The 20,943-nt window shown below is 33.3% G+C and overlaps 1 protein-coding gene across 1 annotated transcript in view; it reads right to left on the bottom strand.

Moving 5' to 3' along the window:
- Positions 1 to 20,943, bottom strand: part of LOC150107210 (coiled-coil domain-containing protein 149) — a 182,645-nt gene that overhangs the window by 127,806 nt on the left and 33,896 nt on the right. The window contains exons 3-4 of the mRNA XM_090391693.1: positions 20,643 to 20,699; positions 10,846 to 10,950 (exon numbers count right to left, since the gene is read on the bottom strand). Of these exons, the coding sequence (XP_090247819.1) occupies positions 10,846 to 10,950; positions 20,643 to 20,699 (162 nt within the window). The remainder of the gene's footprint in view (positions 1 to 10,845; positions 10,951 to 20,642; positions 20,700 to 20,943) is intronic.

Raw genomic sequence — 20,943 nt, 5'->3', positions numbered from 1 at the left:
ACAGTCCTTTACTGCAGCCTTCGCAACAATAACCATATGGACTGGAACATTGTCGTGAAGCAGGCGAACACCATGATCAGCATTTCTCGTCTCTTCTCCTTTATGGCATTGTGCAGTTTATGCAGGAGTGAAGCATAATATTCTGCATTCATGGTAGTATTCCTTTCCTTGAAGTCAACTGAGAATTCTCCAGCAATCCCAAAAGAAGATTGTTGCCATAATCTTCTTGGTGGACTGAGTGACCTAGGTTTTTCTTAGTAGTGCTTTACCTGAAAAAAAGTATCATAATAAAGGACCATGGTTTCATTTGCAGTAACAATGGATTCCAGCACTTCTTTCTGATTGCCTTGGCAAAGCTCTAAAAACTTGAGGGAACAGATCACATGATGCTCCTTCTGAATTGAAGACAAATTGAAGAATCTTTGACAAAAGCCCCCACCTTGCTGAGATTTCTTTGAGCTTCAGCTGTCTGTCATTGAGTGGCAGCTCCTCAAAAAGAGAGAGACATTTTCTTCAGTCGTTACATCCACAGGCCAACTATCACAAGGATCATCTTCAATGCTCTCTCTTCCTATGTGAAATTGTTTGGCCTGTTCCTTCACAGTGGAATATGAAGGAGACGCTTCACCATAAACACTATCCAATTGCTGTTTGATAGCACTTATAGAAAGCCCTTCTTTGGTGAAAAACTTTATAACAGCATTGTACTCAATTTTTAACATTACAGCCATTAGCATGCCACATGGTAGTCAAACAAGTGCCTCCAACTGAATGATGCAGGTGGAGAGAGTTGAAACTGGTACAATAACCTCCCAATAGATGGTACTATCTGTCATGCATGGCATTTTAAAATTGGCACAAATGTTGTATGTCAGGCCAGAAACCTTTGGAATCTGCCTTGTACTAATTAGCTGAATCCAAGATTGTCTGCTTAGACTTAGACTTAGTAGGTGTTTAGGAGCAGGTTTAGGTTTATTCCTTCCTGCTTCCAACAATCAAAGATTGTTGGAAGCAAGGGAGGCATGCCCACAGACCAAAAAAGAAACAACTGTTGATGAGGGCTATGCACAAACAGAGACTCCAGTGAGCAAAATAAAAAAAAGTCCATATTTTAATCTTTCATAGCATGAGGATTTGAGGATCGGTTAATAAACATTAGTTTTGTCATGTAATCACCTGATGTATTACTACATAACAGTAGAGTAATTCTGTCTTCGAAAACTTTGAATCTAGGAGCAGATCTTTCATTTTTCGAAATATAGGTGCGTTTTGGCATTTTTTTCCACTATAACCCGGATTCATCAGCATTGAACATCTGGTCTGTTATAAATGTTTATAAACTTTGAGAGTTTTTTGTTTAATAAGATTTACATCCAAAGGGATTTTCTTTTGAGTGCATCTTCTTTTCAAATCATTAGAGATTTCTTCATTTTTCTCTTAGAAAATTGCATACACAAGCAAAGAGCTTTGCACTTACCATTGATCCAGCAATAAACACTTTCTCAGATTTTATGTTCATTGTGTTTGATTGTTTGAATTGTTGATTCATTTAAATTCAAAGTCCTTACAACAACTGGTTTTTCTCCATTTTTCAACCGATCCATGATTTTAATTTTTTTTCTTCGCGACGAATTTTCTTTTCAATATTCATTTTTTCCCTTTCAATGCAATTTGTGGCCATTACTATAAAAATCATATTTTTACATAAAAAAGCATTACATTACAGAAAATAAAGTGCTCAGCTTGAGATAACACACTTATGATTTTTAGTGCGCTTTCCTGGCAGAAAACGAAGACAATTTTCAACAATAAATACGGTATACAAATGACGTATAAAGGGTGCTAAAGGGTGTTTCCCCTAATATAAATTCACTGCTTATGACTACATGCGTGATACGGGCAGACGCAAATTTAATGAAAATAAAATTTCATTTTTAAGTCGTGCGGTGAAAAATATATGAAAAGATAAAAGGTTACTACAATTTCTAGACTGTGTTTTTTGCCAAAACCGCATTGTACAAGTACCGCGTTGAACAAGGGTTACTACAATTTGTAGACCGTGCTACATTGAAACCGCATTGTATAAGTACTGCGTCATACGAGGGTTACCTGTACTGACTATTTAAAACTATATATTTAGAAATTTATGTATATTTAATCATACAAATACAACATTTATTTTACAAATTATATTCTATAATTTTTCAATTTAGCTATTTGAATACAAATTCTACCCTACAGTTCTTCTTTATGAAGTGGTCAATAACATTGTGATAAAAAGTTGGTTGTAACTTAATTTTCCCAAGAGTGAGACGACGTGAAATGCCTGCGCGCATGAAATCACAGTGCTGCTGCGAGGACCTACAACCGAGCAAGCCAAGGTAGCTTTGACTAGATGAGCAAGCATCAGCTTCGATACACAACGCAAAGCTCAATTATTGCCGCGCAAGCTTTAGATGTCTTCTGTCTACAAAAATAAAAGCCTAAATGGAATGCGTATATGTGCATGCATTTATTAACAAATAAAAAGTACTTCTTTCTCAATTAATGAGCTTGCGCAACAAGCATGGAAAATTCGGCACTGCTGAAGATGTCTCAATGAATGGGATAAAATACTGGAAGAATTAAAATAGTTTTAATCCTTTCTTAGTGCTGTTAATATGCTATTAAATTTCCAACATTTGTCCTTCCAGCACTTAAGCCTTAACACATGGAAATTAATTAGTTCCTATTTTATCGTCTATAAAATAATATAAATCAATAAATATAAATCTGCTAATGCATTCTATATTTCACCTATAGGGAGATAGCAAAGCTATTTTAGCCATATTGACTACCAGTGAAGATTAAACCAATCTTTTAGGTCTCCAAAAACTTTATCAAAGTTTTTGGAGACCAAAAGAGCAGTTTAATCTTCTCTGGTAGTCAATCAGAGATAGCTGGCCCAAGACTACCACGAACTATAACCAGTATCCAGCGAAGAGATGGCTGACACGTGTGACCATCTCATGGTCCCAAACCCTAACACAACATACTTACTGTCTGAAATAGCACAAGTTCTATGGTCAATTTTCTTGAGGTTTACTTGACAGAAACTCGAGTTTCTTGAAGGAAAAACCTGCTCACCCATGCTAGGGATTGACTAACTCAGGAAGTCAAAGAAAGGGTTAGAAAAAGTTACTGTAGTCAGCAACTAGTTTCAAACTAAGAACAGCTTTCTTCAGTGCTGTGGATCCAACTGCCACTTCTACATGGCTACACAGCCCTTTATTTTATATTCTAGTAAATATAATACTACTGCAAAAAAGGTTCAAGGCTAATTTTTTGTTAAAACCAAAGTACTGGAAAACTAAAACTTCAGTCCTAACTCAATGATAGAGAGGAGAGATAAAAGGTGGTTGATCAGCAGCAGATGAACCATATTAATTATTATTGCAGCTGAGGAATGTTAAAAATGATGTTTGTAAAATGAGATTTTGCTCTTTTCCAATCACAGGCTAATGTGTTCATATTCACTCATAACTTTTGTCTCTTTTGCATTTTACTTTTACTATTTCATAACAGTGTTTCAGCACATTGTATGCTAATACACTGCTTTTTTTTTTTCAAATGACATTTTTAAAAAGCGAAATTTCACAAGCATAAAATTTTTATTTCTCCTAGTTATTTATATATCATGCCTAATGGTTGAAAGTATATCCCACAAATGAGTAATGATGTGGAATCAATCTACAAATTTCTAAAGTAGTGGCAGGAATCTTATCACAAAGCTATAGATAATTTGTAGGGCTGCTGTTGTTTTGTTAAATATGAGAGCATTATTAAGAGAAGGAAAAATGACTGAATACTTAAAAATCAACTTGCTATATCTATTCTCCCATACAGTCATCAAATCATTGCTGTTCTAATGGAACTTTTAATATCTGATAAACATTTCTCCTTCTACATGTGATACTTCATTTATAAAATTCCAAATTTCCTGTAATTTTGCAACTTTACATATGCTATTTCAGTTACTGTTGTAACATAACAGCTAAAATCTTTTAGACTTCTTTCTTTATAAAAGACTCTTACTAATGGAACCTTTTCTCACTCATTCCAAAAATCCTTCATAACTCTACATATGTATCACTCTCCTCAACTGTTTATTAGTTTACTGTTTCCACAAATGCATGCTCCAGTGCACATAGGACTTCTGGTTTCCACTTCAGTAATGAAGTGAGACAAGCTGCCACTGCATTTCTTCACAGTACTTTGCTTAAAGGTGATGCAATCTCACACTTTCAGTGAACTAAGTCTCCTTAATTTAGTAGCATTTTAAACATATAGAAACATTAAATTGTAACTCTTATTTTGAATACACTAACTTACAAGTAAATCTTCTACCACATTCACTTCATTAAAATTTATTGCGATATGTAAGCAAAATAAGTTTACAATGTGCAACTATATTATATATATATATATATATATTCATTTTTCTAAATTAACTGACTTAAAACCCGAGAATTATAACACAATGACATTTATTTGAAAAAAAGCAACATGTTTCGTCAAGAATGACTTCATCAGGCGATAAGAACATAGAAAGATATTAAAAGACACTGAAATTAACATTGACACACTCTAAAGCTATACAATTATAAAGCCATAATATTCGACTGTAAATTACAGTTATTATGAGCTTGAACTACAGTCCGAGTTAAAGTTCTATTGTTGTACACCTGTGCGTGTGTGAAATCACGCGATCTCCAGTATCTAATAGTAGAGTTGAAAGAGTCAGGCAAATTATAGCTAAGATTGTTATTTATATGAAAAGGGTCCAAGGTGATTTCCTTTGACTCGACAATGCAGCATTCTACCTCATCATGGCAGTTGTGTAGGTTTGAAGTTGATGTCCAATTTATTTCATGTTGGTGGCTTTTGTTGTTCATGTTTATTGAAAGCAGGACATGGCTTGACAGAGCAGTTGCTCTGGTTCTTTTATAAGCAATGTTGCGCTGGTGCTCTTCGAGACATAGTAAGATAGATTTCTCTGTCTGCCCATAGTAAGGCTTCTGCATTCACAAGTGACCTTGTATACACCTGGGAATTGTAGAAGGTTGTGAGGTTGTTTATAGTTGTTGAAGCGTGATCTTATTTTTGGCATAGTCGAGAAGCACATTTTTATGTTAAACTTCTTTAGCATTCTACTCAGCTTTTTGGATAGTGTGCTGATATATGGCAAGACGATATGACCTTTGGAGTCGTCCTGTGTCTCTACGTTGCTACGTTGACGGTGGGATAATTGGTTGTTAATATTTTTTAGAGAGTAGCCATTGTTTTTAAAGGTCCATTTAAGATGTTGTAGTTCCTTTTTCAGTTCTTCTTCATCTGACAGTACAGATCTTGCACGATTCGCTAGAGTTGAAATAATACCCAACTTTTGCACTGGATGGTGATGGGATGACGCATGCAAATATCTATCTGTATGTGTTGGCTTTCTAAATATAGAGACTTTAATTGATTCAGGCAGCTTGGTGAGTTTAACATCTAGGAAACAGATGGAACTATTTTCTTCAATCTCCATAGTCAATTTTATATCTTGATGGCGGTTGTTTAAGTGGTCGAGAAACTTGTGAAGATTCTCAGTACCATGCTCCCATATGAGGAATATATCATCCACATATCTAAGCCAAATTTTCAGTTTTAAAGTAAAAGAGGAGATTGCTTTTTGTTCAAAGTCCTCGAAAAAAACGTTGCTAACACAGGAGAAAGGGGGCTTCCCATAGCTAATCCTTTGACCTGTTTGTATAGTTTACCTTCGAATAATTAGCCAGAGTTTACACAGTGAGATAACAGAGAGAACATTTTATTTGAAATCTTGTTTTTTAAAATATGGAGAACGTCCTGTGTTGGAACGTTGGTAAAGAGTGCTACCACGTCAAAGCTCACCATGATGTCAGAAGATTTTAGTTTTAGGTCCTTTATTTTAGAGACAAAATCTGTTGAGTTTTTAATATAAGAAGAAGATATCCCAACCCCGAGTTAATAGTACTAATCATATATATATATATATATATATATATGTGTGTGTGTGTGTGTGTGTGTGTGTGTGTTAAAAATATCAAGCAATTTTAAACCTGGTTTTACTCCATTTCCCAAGTAAGCAAACAGACAAACAAGTCAAGTTTGTGCCTGCAAGTGATGCAAGTCTGGGTGATCCTACAGGTAGTGCAAGACCAAGGCAACTCGTGGTAAAGGTGGCATAAGCTCTGATCACTAATCTTAATATTTACCCTTAATGCCAAAACACAACTCCAAGAAGGGGATGTATGATGTTTTGTATTAAAGGCAAGGGGCCACTACCCAGACCGGTTTCGACCTCTATTGAGGTCTCATCAGTGGGAGCTAGGCTAGAAAACATCATACATCCCCTTCTTGGAGATGTGTTTTGGCATTAAGGGTAAATATTAAGATTAGTGATCAGAGCTTATGCCACCTTTACCATGAGTTGCCTTGGTCTTGCACTACCTGTAGGATCAGCCAGACTTGCATCACTTGCAGGCACAAACTTGACTTGTTTGTCTGTTTGCTTACTTGGGAAATGGAGTAAAACCAAGTTTAAAATTGCTTGGTATCTTTAACATAATTTTACCCAAGGTAAAAATACTTTCTACATTTATATCTCCTCCAGAGATTTTTGTTTAATAAGGTTAAAACACCTTATGGTAACTTGTTTTGGTAAAATACTTACAAGCTCTGTATTACTAAATCTTGGTATTCTAGCCTAGCTCCCACTGATGAGACTCAATAAAGGTCGAAACCGGTCTGGGTAGTGGCCCCTTGCCTTTAATACAAAACATCATACATCCCCTTCTTGGAGATGTGTTTTGGCATTAAGGGTAAATATTAAGATTAGTGATCAGAGCTTATGCCACCTTTACCACAAGTTGCCTTGGTCTTGCACTACCTGTAGGATCAGTTAGACTTGCATCAATTGCAGGCGCAAACTTGACTTTTTGTCTGTTTGCTCACTTGGGAAATGGAGTAAAACCAAGTTTAAAATTGCTTGGTATCTTTAACATAATTTTACCCAAGGTAAAAATACTTTCTACATATATATATATATATATATATATATATATATATGCGGAGGACATCGTGCGTGAAGCAATGGGTGAGTTAAGAACAGGAATTAGGATAGGAGGTAGATTGATCAGTAATCTGAGGTATGCTGATAATACTTTGTAAAGAATTAGTCCTAGTTCTTCTATTACAAAGGAGTAATAGAAGAACTAGGACTAATTCTTGACAAAGTTAACAAGATCAGTAATAACAGAGGACTTCAACTCAATCCTAGCAAGACAAAGATTATGGTTCTCAAAGGAATACAAACAGAGAAGTTCTGGAGAAACAAGTGTACCTTAATGGAGAAAGAATTGAGGCAGTCAGCAAATTTGAGTACCTGGGATCATTATTAATGTGAAGAATTGCTGTTCAAAAGACGTCAGAAGAAGGTCAGGAATGGCTAAAACAACAGTCAGAGACCTGTCTAAAATCTGGAAGGATGGATCTATCTCTGTGGGAACAAAGTTGAGGATTTTGGATGCAGCTGTTTTTCCAACAGCGACTTATGGATGTGAGATTTGGAACCTAAAGAAGTCAGATAAGAAACAGATATCTGCTTTTGAGATGTGGTGTTACAGAAGGATATCATACACTGAAAGACATACAAATCAATTGGTGTCAGAAAAGATCAGTAGAACTTTAAGGCACCTTAAGGATATTGACAGAAGAAAGTTAAAATATTTTGGACACATCGATACAAAATTAATAACGGAAATATGTTGATGACATTTTTGCTGTATGGAATGGCTCTTCAGATGAACTTCAACAATTTCTCACTAAGTTAAATGCATTTCATCCTAGGATCAAGTTTACCCTAGAAGTAGAATCAAATAAGCAGTTAGCCTTTTTAGATCTTCTGATTCTTCGCCAACCAGATGGTAACCTACATTTCTCAGTTTATAGAAAGAAGACTCGTACAGGCCATTATATCCATGCGGAATCTCATCACCACCACCATCCCAGTCAAAAGGCAGGAACTATTAAAACACTGGTTCACTGGGCCCACTCCTTTTGTTCTTCAGACCATCTTTTACAGAAAGAACTACAATATATAACTTCTTCCTTTCTATCTAATGGTTATAAGAATTGCTTCATTAAAAGAACTTTGAGTGGTTTTAATGTCTTCCTCTTCAAACACAGAAGAAATAATGTGCATTACTATTTCTTATGAACAAGGCATCAGTAAACGTATAGCAAAAGTTTTAATAAATTACTAATTTATTAATAAGTTTAAATTTTAATAAGTTTTAATAAATTACACTGAATATTTTTGTTGCCTTTCGACCGTTTAGAAAAATCTCCACCTTTCTCACTTCTCCTAAGGACAAGCTTCCACCTCTTAATCATCCAGGTGTCTACCAGATTCCGTGCTCTTGTGGATTATCTTATTTCGGACAAACGGGAAGATCTGCCTCTATTCGGCTAGAAGAACACCAATCTTATATTGAATACTTTAAACCTGAAAAGCCTGGACATGCAGAACATGCCATCTTCACTAGACACAGAGTTCAATGGAGAAAGACAAGAGTTCTTTACAAAAGTCAGTTTCTCGTGGAACGCCTTTATAAAGAAACACGTGAAACTCTACTTCATTCTCCTAACTTAAACAGATCCGACGGCTTACGTCTATCCCCTTTATGGGAGATAGTACTTTACAAATCAGCAGCTAATCTTTCCTAACTTTTTTATTGTATTTTTTTTTGTTTTTGTTTTTTTTTAAGAAAATTTATTGACCTTTTTAGTTATCTTACACCAGCTACTTAGGTGGTGCTTTCTGGAATTGTCAGTTATTGTTTAATTTGAGCTTAATGTACTGAAGACGCCTGTGACACACAGGCGAAAATTATATTAAATAATCTTTGTATGCGAGTTTTTTCCCGTTATTAATTTGGTATCAATATGTCTACTCACGGTATACCTCTTTTAAAACTTATTTTGGACACATAGAAAGAATGGAAGGGGGGGCTTCTCAGAACAGATAGAAGGTAAAGTTCCTGGAAAAAGAGGAAGGGGTAGACCATCAACGAGATGGATGGTGTGTGTGTGTGTGTGTGGAGTGACTGATCTTCAGAGAGTTCAGGTCATGTAGTCCTGTTGTGGCACATCACTGAGCAACGGAGTGACCATATGGCATCTGTAGATGCCCAGTGAACTATAGATAGATACTCATAGCCTGGATTGTCATACTCTAACTACCATTTATTTGGCCCACGATTTGTTGCTCAGAATGCACTCAAGGTACAGACTGTCACCACTGCAATCCAATGAAATCAATATATGTACTACAAGCATAACTTATGCATATTCACACTAATAATTTCTCTCAAATTTGTCAAGAGAATATGAAAAAATAATTAAATAAATTTTAAAGAAATAAAATAAGATAAATAAATACACACATACATATATTTAACACACACACACACACACACACACACACACACACACACACACACACACACACACACACACACACACTTATTATAAGAAATTATCATTTCTTTCATCTCTATGACTACTGGATAAGTAGTTGAAACTGACAATGATAACAACTGCACTGACAATGTCTCTCAGGTATGCAAAACAAATTTTTGAGTATATTTCAGTTTCCCCATCATTGCCAGAATTCATTGTGTTCTCCACACAATTCTGGAAATAGATCCTATAAATTTTAAATCATTATCCGCAATCATACCAAGGTATCTTATTTCCCCCACCTCCAACAATATATCCCCACCAATAGTAAATTCAACATTCCATCTTTGTTTTCCAAATTTTAAAACCTTACATTTCATAACATTGGACTGGTATCCCCACTTCCATACCCATTCAATCAGTCTATTCAAGTCTTCTTGTAAGGTCGCAACTTCTGCTCTACTCCTCATAGTTTATCCCAATTTTGCATCATCTGCACACAATTGAAGATGCAAACAACATCTTCAAATCTTCTCCAATATCATTAACATATAGGTTAAACAGCAATGACCCTAAAACAGATCCCTGGAGCTCACTACTAGTGACTTTCCTCTTCTGAGATATTGCTTCCCCATACACAAAGTGTTGATACCTATCAAACAGCCAATCTCCAATCCAATGCACTAGTCTAATATCTAACCCCATTCGCTCTAGTTTGACTATAACTTATCATGTAGTAATCTATCGAAAGCATTTGCAAAGTCTAAGTATACTACTGTGTATTCATCTCCCATGTCCAATGCTGCTGTCACCTTATTGTAATAAGTAAGTAGATTATTATCACCTTATTGTAATAGGTAAGTAGATTACTAAACATTACCTCCCTTTAGCAAACCCTTGCTGTCCATCAAGGGCAATACCATTGTTGTCAACCCAATTCTGGATGGTGATTCTCACCAGCCTTTCCAACACACTTCAACCAAAACACCTAACATAAAGATTGGCCTACAATTTGATGCTAGAATTCTGTCTTCTCCTTTATGAAGTGGTACAATCTTGCCTTCCTTCCACTGAAGCGTAAGTATATACTAAGAATAAATAAACATTTTATAATACCAGTTGTTTTGCTTAAGTTTCCTCCATTCATGTTATTTTCAGATGTTCCTTTCCACTTTTGTATCCAACTACTTTTTAACGTAAATACAAAATTAGAATATGGTAGACAAACATTACTAAAACAAAATATTATGGTAGTCGAATTATGGTAAACAAACATTACTAAAACAAAATATATCAAATTAATTTTTAAGTTAAACTTACTCTGATGTCTCCCTGAGCATCACTAAGTTTTTGTTTGAGATCATCTACTTCAAACTGAAGAGATTTATTCTGTTCCTTTAATTCACACAGCAGTTGGACAAGCGTCTGAAAAAATACCAAACACGCTCTAATTTTATCTAAACATTAATTATATTCTCACAGTTAGGAATATAAATAGTAAGAGTCAAATAAATAACAAAAGAAATTAATTAGGAAGTGCTTGAGAAGAACTCACTGTACAAACACCATAATAGGGTTAAAAGTGAGGGCAGTTATTTCATCTTTCCCTTAATATATTAAACCTAATTAATGGCCTATCGCAGTAATAATAAGCCAAGATAAGCTGGCTTCATATAAATCTAATTAATCTTATTCGCATAGTCTGCTATGGCTCTCAGTTGTGTGGACTTGTCTGGTTTGCCTGATTTGCAGAATAAAAAACCCTGTTGCCTCTGTGAGAAATAGCTTACCCTCTTTTATTTTATATCAACTCACAAAAGTTGCTAATACATTAGTGCTGTGTGCATGAATGTGAACTAAAAATACTTTGTTTCACTTCATCAGGAAACAAAATGAACAAACAAAAAACTAGGAAGCAAGTAATAACAGTTAACATTTCTAGTGAAAAATATTTGAAAATGTTTAAACAATGAAAAGCATGCATTTGTTATTATGCTGGCTGCTGGTTCATGGGTTGCTGTAACATACTGCTGATAGATACAAGTGCAATGGATTAAGGAAGACCATACTTGACCTTGTAGACACCTGGTTTTTTGAGTGATGGATGTGGAGATTTCAGATGTTCAGAGATTTTGTTGAGTGGGTAGAAAGCGACTTTCAAGTTTTGTTGGTGAAGCAATCTTACCATTTTGTCTATGATTGTATGTATGGAAGAATCACTGTTCCTTTGTATTCTTGGTTTTTCATTCTTCTGATTGTTTTAGAGGTTGAAACATAAGTTTTTTTGACTGTTGTAGCCATTTTCTGGAAGAGCAGAATTAAAATACCGTAGCTCTTAGTTTCTTTTATCTATGTCGATGGAAATTCTGTAAACTCTAACATGTAAGGAATGAATGATGTCCATTTTTTGCACTGGGTGGTGATGAGAAGTTGCATGTAGGCAACGTCCTATGTTAGTGGGTTTCCTTTAGACTGAGAAGTTGAGTGTTTTGTTCTGATATTTCAACTAGTGTATCCAAAAATGGTAAATACCTATTTCTTTCTAATTCAACTGTGAATTTAATCCAAGAATTTCAGTAGGTTTGCTAGATATTTAGATAGTAAAGAAGTTGGAGAGTATCTTGCATCAACAATTGGTAAGTCCTTTTTATACAGTTTTAAGGACTCCATGTATTCATGGAACAAGAGGATGTCTAAGATTCAAAATGTTTTTTTTTTTTTATTTTTGTTTCTTCAGACCAGTTCAGCATGTTCTACAAAAAGAAGAGTAAATCTGACCAAACGGAATCTGAAATTTTTTAAATGTAAATTTTTCACGACAATGGTGTGCCTTGCCATTAATTCAAGAGCAAATTTAGATGGTGTTGTGTCTGTGATATAAATTTATGTGGATGCATTTGTAAAATGGACAATCTCCTTACCTTAATCCAATACATCATGAACTCGTGATATAATGAATATTTATTAAATAACTGCTGGAACTATAGTATTCCCAAAGAAATTGGGGGAGGGGGGAGATGCTGAATGCACTGAATAGCAGGCCTAAGAAATAATTAATGCACGTCTCACCATAAAAAGAAATTAATTGTGACATTAATACATGTGATAATATCATTAATTGATATGAAAAATACAACATTAAATATGAAATTAAATATTTTTCAATCTTCATTTTATTAAAATGGCATGCTTACATATCATGTTTTAATTTCAGTTTGCCGATAATCTGGTAATTTATACTTGAACTGAGAATTATGGAAAATTTTTTTTCCTTTTATAAAATTTTAATTTTTAAAAAAATGCATTCTTGAAGTTGAATTTCTTTAAGAAAAAAAGTGTATATAAACAGACACACACACACACACACACACACACACACACACACACACTAACACTTCAACTGCATAATATTTATTTTAAAAGTAAAAATTGCAAACAATTTCTATTACAAATTTGTCCAGTTAAATGTATAATGCTTAATCTGCATATCGATGTAGTATATGCTTTTTCAGTAATGAAATACCGTAAGTAGACATATTAATTAAAATGATAATAATCGAATTAACTCACGTAAAATATTATTTATCAGAAGAATTTTCACCTGAGTATCACAGGCATCTTCAGTACATGTAAAAAGCTAATTAAATAATAACTAACAATTCCAAAAGACACCACCTAAGTAGCTAATGTAAGATAACTAAAAAAGGTCAATAAATTTCCTAACTTATTTAAAAAAAACAACATAAATAAATAAATAAATTATATATACAATTAAAAAAGTAGGAAAGATTAGCTGATTTATAAAGTACCATATCCCACAAAGGAGACAGACATAGACCATCGGATCTGTTTAAGTTAGGAGAGTGAAGTAAAGTTTCACATGTTTCTTTATAAAGCTATTCCATGAGGAACCGACTTTTGTGAAGGACTCTTGTTTTGTTCAATGACCTCTATGTCCAGTGTTAATGGCATACTCTACAAGTCCAGACCATTCAGGTTCAAGGTATTGAATATAAAACTAGTGTTCTTCAGCCGAATAAAAGCAGATCTTCCTGTTTGTCCGAAATAAGATAACCCACAAGAGCAAGGAATCTGGTAGACATCTGGTTGGCGAAGAATTAAAAGATCTAAAAAGGCTAACTGATTCATCCAAGGATCCAGTTCACCCTAGAAGTAGAAGTAAATATGCAGTTAGCCTTTTTATATCTTTTAATTCTTTGCCAACCAGATGGTAACCTACATTTCCCAGTCTATAAGAAGAAGACTCATACAGGCCATTATATTCATGCTGAATCTCATCACCATCGCAATCAAAAGGCAGGAACTATTAACATTGGTTCATTGGGCCCATTCCTTTTGTTCTTCAGATGAACTATTACAGAAAGAATTGCAATATATTATTTCCTCTTTTTATCTAATGGATATAAGAATTCCTTCATCAAAAGAGCTTTGAGTAGTTTTGATATATCTTCCTCTTCAAATACAGAAGAAATAACTTGTATTCTTATCCCTTATATGCAAAGCATTAGTGAACGAATAGCAAAAGTTTTAAAACCACTAAATATTTTTGTTGCCTTTCAACCAATCAGAAAAATCTCCACCTTTCTCACTTCTCCAAAGGACAAGCTTCCGCATCTCAGTTATCCAGGTGTCTACCAGATTCCTTGCTCTTGTGGGTTATCTTATTTCGGACAAACAGGAAGATCTGCTTTTATTCGGTTAGAAGAACACCAGTTTTATATTCAATACCTTGAACCTGAATGGTCTGGACTTGTAGATCATGCCATCAACACTAGACATAGAGGTCACTGAACAAGACAAGAGTCCTTTACAAAAGTCGTTTCCTCATGGAACGGCTTCATAAAGAAACATGTGAAGCTTTACTTCACTCTCCTAACTTAAACAGATCTGATGGTCTACGTCTATCTCCTTTGTGAGAATAGTACTTTATAAATCAGCTAATCTTTCCTAACTTTCTTAATTGTATATATATATATATATATATATATATATATATATATATATATAATTTATTTATTTATTTATCTATTTTTTTTAAATAAGTTAGAAAATTTATTGACCTTTTTTAGTTATCTTACATTAGCTACTTAGGGAGTGCCCTTTGGAATTGTCAATTATTGTTTAATTAGTTTTTTACATGTACTGAAGATGCCTGTGATACTCAGGCAAAAATTCTACTAATAAATAATATTTTATGTGCGTTAATTCTGTTATTATAATTTTAATTAATTAGTAGTATATGCTCTATGTATTCATTGCCAAGAGGTTATGTTGCAAAAGTGAGAATGAAGAGAGAATTTGTTTTATATGTTTCGCGTGCAAGTGCAAGAAATGCAAACTGTGTAGAAAGTTGGAAAATTAAGTTGGCAAATATTAACTATGTAAGAAAAGATAGTGAAGTTGTTCTGGAGAATGTGGAAGTAGTGAATGATAGTGTATGGAATGGGAGCATGAAAAAAGTGGCTGAAAGTAATCTGGGTAATGAAGTAACAGTAAGGAGTGAAACAGAATAATATGTGATATAGTATAGCTGGCAGGAGAATGAAAGGAAAAAGTGAATGGGGAAAGCATGAAAGTGTGAGAAACTGGAAATAAGGATAAGATATTGTAAGAGATTCGATGATAAGAGGTATACCTAATAGAAAGTGACAAAAGCATGTTTCTCAGATGTGAAGATCAAGGATGTTATTGAAACTGTCATTCTGCTGAAGGAAGAAGTGAAAGAGATGATTGTTATGGTAGGAATAAATGATTTGAAATGGGAGAAACATGCAATGAGAGAAGATGTGAAAGAGTTGTTGAAAGAAGTGAAAATGAAGAATAAGGAAGCAAAGATTATGAGTCTGTTGCCTCAGTATGATAGGACAGAGTTGAGAAGAAAGGCCATGATTGCTAATGAGTCAATGAGAAGATTATGCAGGTGGAATGGTATCAATACAGTTTATAGACATATGGAGTGAATTTGATAAATGAAGCTAGATGTTTGGAGAAATTGTTGTTTAGTAAGAGTTTGGAAGTGCAAAACCAGGGAAACTGGAGATATTTCAGAGTGTGTGTGTGGGGGGCGGGGGCAATCAAGCATGTCTGGCCAGTCCTGAGTTAAATGAGTGTGTGTACAGAAATGATTGTGTAATGTGTGAATGCAATTTCACAGGGTTCTAATACAAATAGGTTGGTAAAAACTTTACACAAGGGTAATTGTGGGTACAAGGGGATGCTGAAATGCCTGCCAGAAATATCAGGATTAAGGGTGAGGATTCTTTAGCAATGGTCAGCATGCTTGTTAAAAAACTATATAGGCACCTTACTTTAAAATTTAAATCTTTTTTGATAAATGTTATAAAAATATACAGGCAGCAAGTCTTCAATGTGCTACTAACTTAATTTAATAATCATTTTTGTATCATTATATAATTTGCTGAAGAACAAAATTATGGTTATTCATTTGTGACTTGGGTTCAAAGTTAGAATTAAGTGAAATTTATCTCTGTACTCATATACTGTGAAGAAAGTGATAATACATTTGTACAATTGGTTCCATCCCATTCTTTATGAATTACTAAAATAATATGACTGTAACTAGCATGATAATCCCCTATATATTTATCTCAAAACTTCTTTTCTAAAAAAATGGCAAATTTAAGTAATCATCATTGCAAATGATACTATGGTATCATTTGCAATGATGATTACTTAAATTTGCCATTTTTTAAATATTTTTTATATTATATCCACCATGACCTTTTCTTTGGATGTTGAGATGGAAAAAGTAATACAATGCATCAAAATGCTGACAACCCAACTTCCAAGGAACATATTTATCTCCCTAAATATCTGTCCCTGTGCTTTATTTATTATAATGACAAATTCATAAAAACTGTTATTGCTTCAACACGCAAACTAAACAATCTGTGTGCAAGATTTCTTTAAGTAAGAGCAGGTGATTTTAATTCATCTAGTATCCTATTTAATTGTGTTCCATTTAAATGGTTTTACCTCCATGCCAGCAGAAGTGGATGAAATACACAAATCACTTTAGGGCTTTCCAAGGATTGAAACACAAGCAGTTTTTTGTATTTTATTATGTAATTACCTTACTTGTCATTAATCTCTTAATGGCAATGGTAGAACCAAATTACATGATACAGTTTTCTTCAAAAGAAACAATGATCTGAAAAAATAAAAAGTGCAACTGTGTTGCATAGGTATTTCACTTTAGAAGCATGTACCAATATATTTTTAGCATAAAATAGTAAACGTGTAGCTACTTCAAAAGTTCCACATATCAAAAATTTTGATCAAATATGCAATATTTTATTCTTTGTACTGCAAAAGGGTACTGAATGATCACAACAATAATATGTTGTATTTTCTTCATTGGATATGCTTGTTTCATAAATAATTTTATTTACTAAGTGTCATTTAACAGCATGTTAAATGAGACTTAGTAAACACAACTTAAAGCAGTATTAATATTAATGCTGATATTAATACTTAGCTTATAGATAATGTTTCATAACTTTAAAATTCATAATGCACAATTTTGGAAAATGAGAAGGAGGAGTCTATAAGTTTGTAGATAATATTATACATCATTATAAACAATGTGGTAAGTGAAAAGATTTTTGTTTTCTGTAAATAAACCATACAATTGCAGAAACCATAAGCATTTTGTGAAGTGATTTCTAACTAAAATTGTGAAAAAATAATAAACACGATTAAATTTAGAAGAAACAGTGACAATCTTAAAACCTATATATGTATGCAATTTATAAAATAATTGTTTCGTGAAAGTAATTGTTTTCAATAAAGTTCTTCAAGAACAAAAAAGAGATGTCATCTAACATAATTAGGCAAAATTAACAACAGAAAATTATTTTGAATTTGGTGGTTATGGCTGTTCTAATTAAATTCCTTGTACTTGAAAATGATTATTATTATTAGACACCTCCAGGGAGTCCAAAGACTCATCGAGGGAGGGTACCTGCTCTACAACTCTGTCTTCTCCACTCAATCCACCAACTGACTGCAACTACACCAACGCCATCTACTGCCACCCACCACCACTAGTAAGTCCAAGGACAATCACAAACATCCATGCCCATGCATGGATTCGAACCCGCAGCCTTTTGGCTGGAGAGCTGATATGCTAACCGCTCGGCCAGCCAGGCTGGTAAAATGCAAAATATAATTACAGTGCATATAATTATGCACGTTGATCTCTTCTTACAGTGAGTTTAGTAAAGTATATCTCTACTTAGGTTGTAATTGGTTACTAAAAACAGAACATTAAGTGAATTAGTGCTGAGTTATTTAGGTGGTAGATGATTATCAATGGTTCAATGAATGTCACTGTCTGGTGTGACACCATCCCAGCTGATTTCCAGTATAAATTAATGCAAGTACCAATGTTTTATTTCTCTCAAACTCTAGTGTTTACTGTTTATTTTTAGCTTTATTTAAAAAAAAATGTGCAGTGAAATATAACAAACAGTGATATATTACATGCAACTATTTATATTATGAAATAATCATTATGTTAAAAAAAATAAAGTCTAGCTGTTTTTAAACCAGTTTCTCAACATCACCAAGGTTGAGTACATTGCTGTAGCATGCTAGATAATAGGTGATGTTTCTAATTTTCTCTAGTTTTTATGTGTCATATTTGTATGCATTCTATGGTCAGTTTTGCTGACTTGGAGGATTAAAAATCTAAGTTTCTTCTGAAAAGGAAACCCCTACTTTTTTGCAGTAAAAATTGACCAATTCTGGTATTAGCTAGAAAAGACCTATGAATTTCTCTTTTTATGGCTAGAATAATATTCTCTATAAGTCTGATTTTCAAGATAATATATTCCTTTCATATAAATTTTAAATTTCAAATATCAGATCATATAACAGCTGTTTTGTTTTGGCAGTTCTATCATTTAATGATGGTTGCATTGCTAATATAATGAAAATGATTGATTGTATCATTATCATGTAAGTTTGTAAGCAATGAAATGAGATTGCTTCTCAGAAAATTGTCAGGTCTTGGAAGTGAATATGATATTTCAAAAAGATTGAATGAGTGATCATCCAATCTTTTTGAATGATCATAGAACAAATATTTTCTATAATGCCATATTGTGCATTCAGTGACATGCCAGAGCATCACTCCAGTGAAAGGAGGGGGGGGGGCCTAATAATATGTGCTCACTATATATTGCTTTTAGTTTCACCATACACACAAAAAAAGAAATGTTTTCTGTACCAAAATGACATGGTGTGTTGACATTCCTACTGGCCATGACGTGTTTACATGTCCACCAAAATCTGGATGTGAAGCATAGGATAGTTTTAAGAAATGTGAATAAGAATTGCTAGCCATCAGTTATGTCCATTAAGAGATGTGATAATCCTTCGCATACAAGTGAACACTTAACTGGAACATTTAACATTTGTAGCTGTCTTTCGGTGATGGTACTACTGAAAGCAAAAAACATAGTTCCATAAGATTATGTGTACATAATTTACCATAATTTTAAATAGAGATATTAATTAGACTTAATGTATATAATATATTTTTATGATTCTAGTTCTTTTATTATTTAATTATAGTTTGTTGTTAATGGCAGAACAAAATAAGCAGCCATTGATCAGTACAGAAAATAGTTTCAGTTATTTACTGCATGTAAATCTAATATTATATAAAGTATTACATATTATATTATTTTCGTTATATAAAAAAAAATAGTATTAGTTTGGAAAGGTTAACATATCCGCTCTCCAGCCAAAAGGCTGCGGGTTCGAATCAATGCATGGTCATGGATGTTTGTGATTGTCCTTGGACCTACTAGTGGTGGTAGGTGGCAGTAGATGGCGTTGGTGTAGTTGCAGTCAGTTGGTGGATTGAGTGGAGAAGACAGAGTTGTAGAGCAGGTACCCTCCCTCGATGAGTCTTTGGACTCCCTGGAGGTGTCTAATAATAATAATCATTTTCAAGTACAAGGAATTTAATTAGAACAGCCATAACCACCAAATTCAAAAAAACCTGTCTATAATAAAGTATAAAAATTGAACTGTAATGTGCACAACCTACTGTTTGACTATATGTAAAACATGTACATGTATAAATTGATTACTACTTTAGCTACTTGAATATGTTTTTTTTTTATTATTTAAAATAAAACTGTAAAACAAAAAAGACACCAAAAGTAAAAACAAGGAGCATTTTGAGAAGTGACAAATATATGTTCAGATTTCAAATTTTTAAGTAAAGCAGAAAGCATGAGAGCTAGTCTACTGTTTCAAAATATGTACATAAACTGTCATGCCAGCATAAACGAAAGAAGGAAACTCAAACATACGTGGAAGTAATTTTAATAGATATAAAATTTTCACTCAAATATCATGCAATAAAATAATTTTAAAAGCACTACTACAGCATAAGCAAGACAGCAGATGGTCAGTAAATTCCTGATTTAAAAAAAAATAGAAATAAATAAAAAAATAAATCAAAGTAAAAAAATAAATTAGTATAATAAGATAATAATCAGGAATTTACATAAGATCGATACAATAATATTTCCAATAAAGGAGATAACCAAAGGCCATTAGATCTGTGTGAGTTTGGTTCTCTGCAAGAAACTAAACTCTTACATAAAAGCAGATTCCTTGAAGAGCAATTATAGAAATGGAGTTGAGAGTCTTTTTTACACCAATTAAACTTAAATAGATCTGATGGCCTTTTGTTATCACTGTTATTATGGGAAATATTATTGTATCAATCTTATGTAAATTCCTGATTATTATCTTATTATACTGATTTAGTTTTTTTTTTTTTTTAAATTTAATCTATTTCTTTAATTAGGAATTTAAGTTTTGCTGTCTTATGTTATAGTGGTGTTTTAAAATTAATTCTTTTATTGCATTTTATTTTCTGTTCCATTGTTAATGTACTGAAGATGCCTTTGATACTTAGACGAAAATTGTACATCTATTCAAATTACTTCCACATAAGTTTCAGTTCCCAACTTTAATTTCTACTAGTGTACTGTATTATACATGTTTCTGTTATACTTTAATCTAACTTAACACAAAAATAATTATTTTACCTGTTCTCGTTCACCTTTGAAACCTCTCACGTCATAAACACCCAACAATGATGGTCCCTAAAAACCAGGATATAAAAAAATAATCATTCTGAGTGCATGTGGTATGTCATTACAGTTATATCATTACAGTGAAATCTTGATATAAAAAGTCAGTAGAATTTTTTTTAATATTATGATGAAAGTACATTGTATCAAGCCTACTTAGTAGAAATAGTCAACTGTCACTTAGTTACTATTTCCTTATATTAACATAATGGCATTATTTAGCGAAGTGGTTCCCAAATGATTATTATTATTATCT

Source organism: Typopeltis vanoorti, chromosome 4 (assembly GCF_054136105.1).
Source record: "Typopeltis vanoorti isolate ZY-2024b chromosome 4, IOZ_Tvanoo_1.0, whole genome shotgun sequence".
NCBI classification, from domain to species: Eukaryota; Metazoa; Arthropoda; class Arachnida; order Uropygi; family Thelyphonidae; genus Typopeltis; species Typopeltis vanoorti.
Note: the sequence above shows the minus strand (reverse complement) of the source record. Positions and strands in the feature narration are given on the sequence as shown.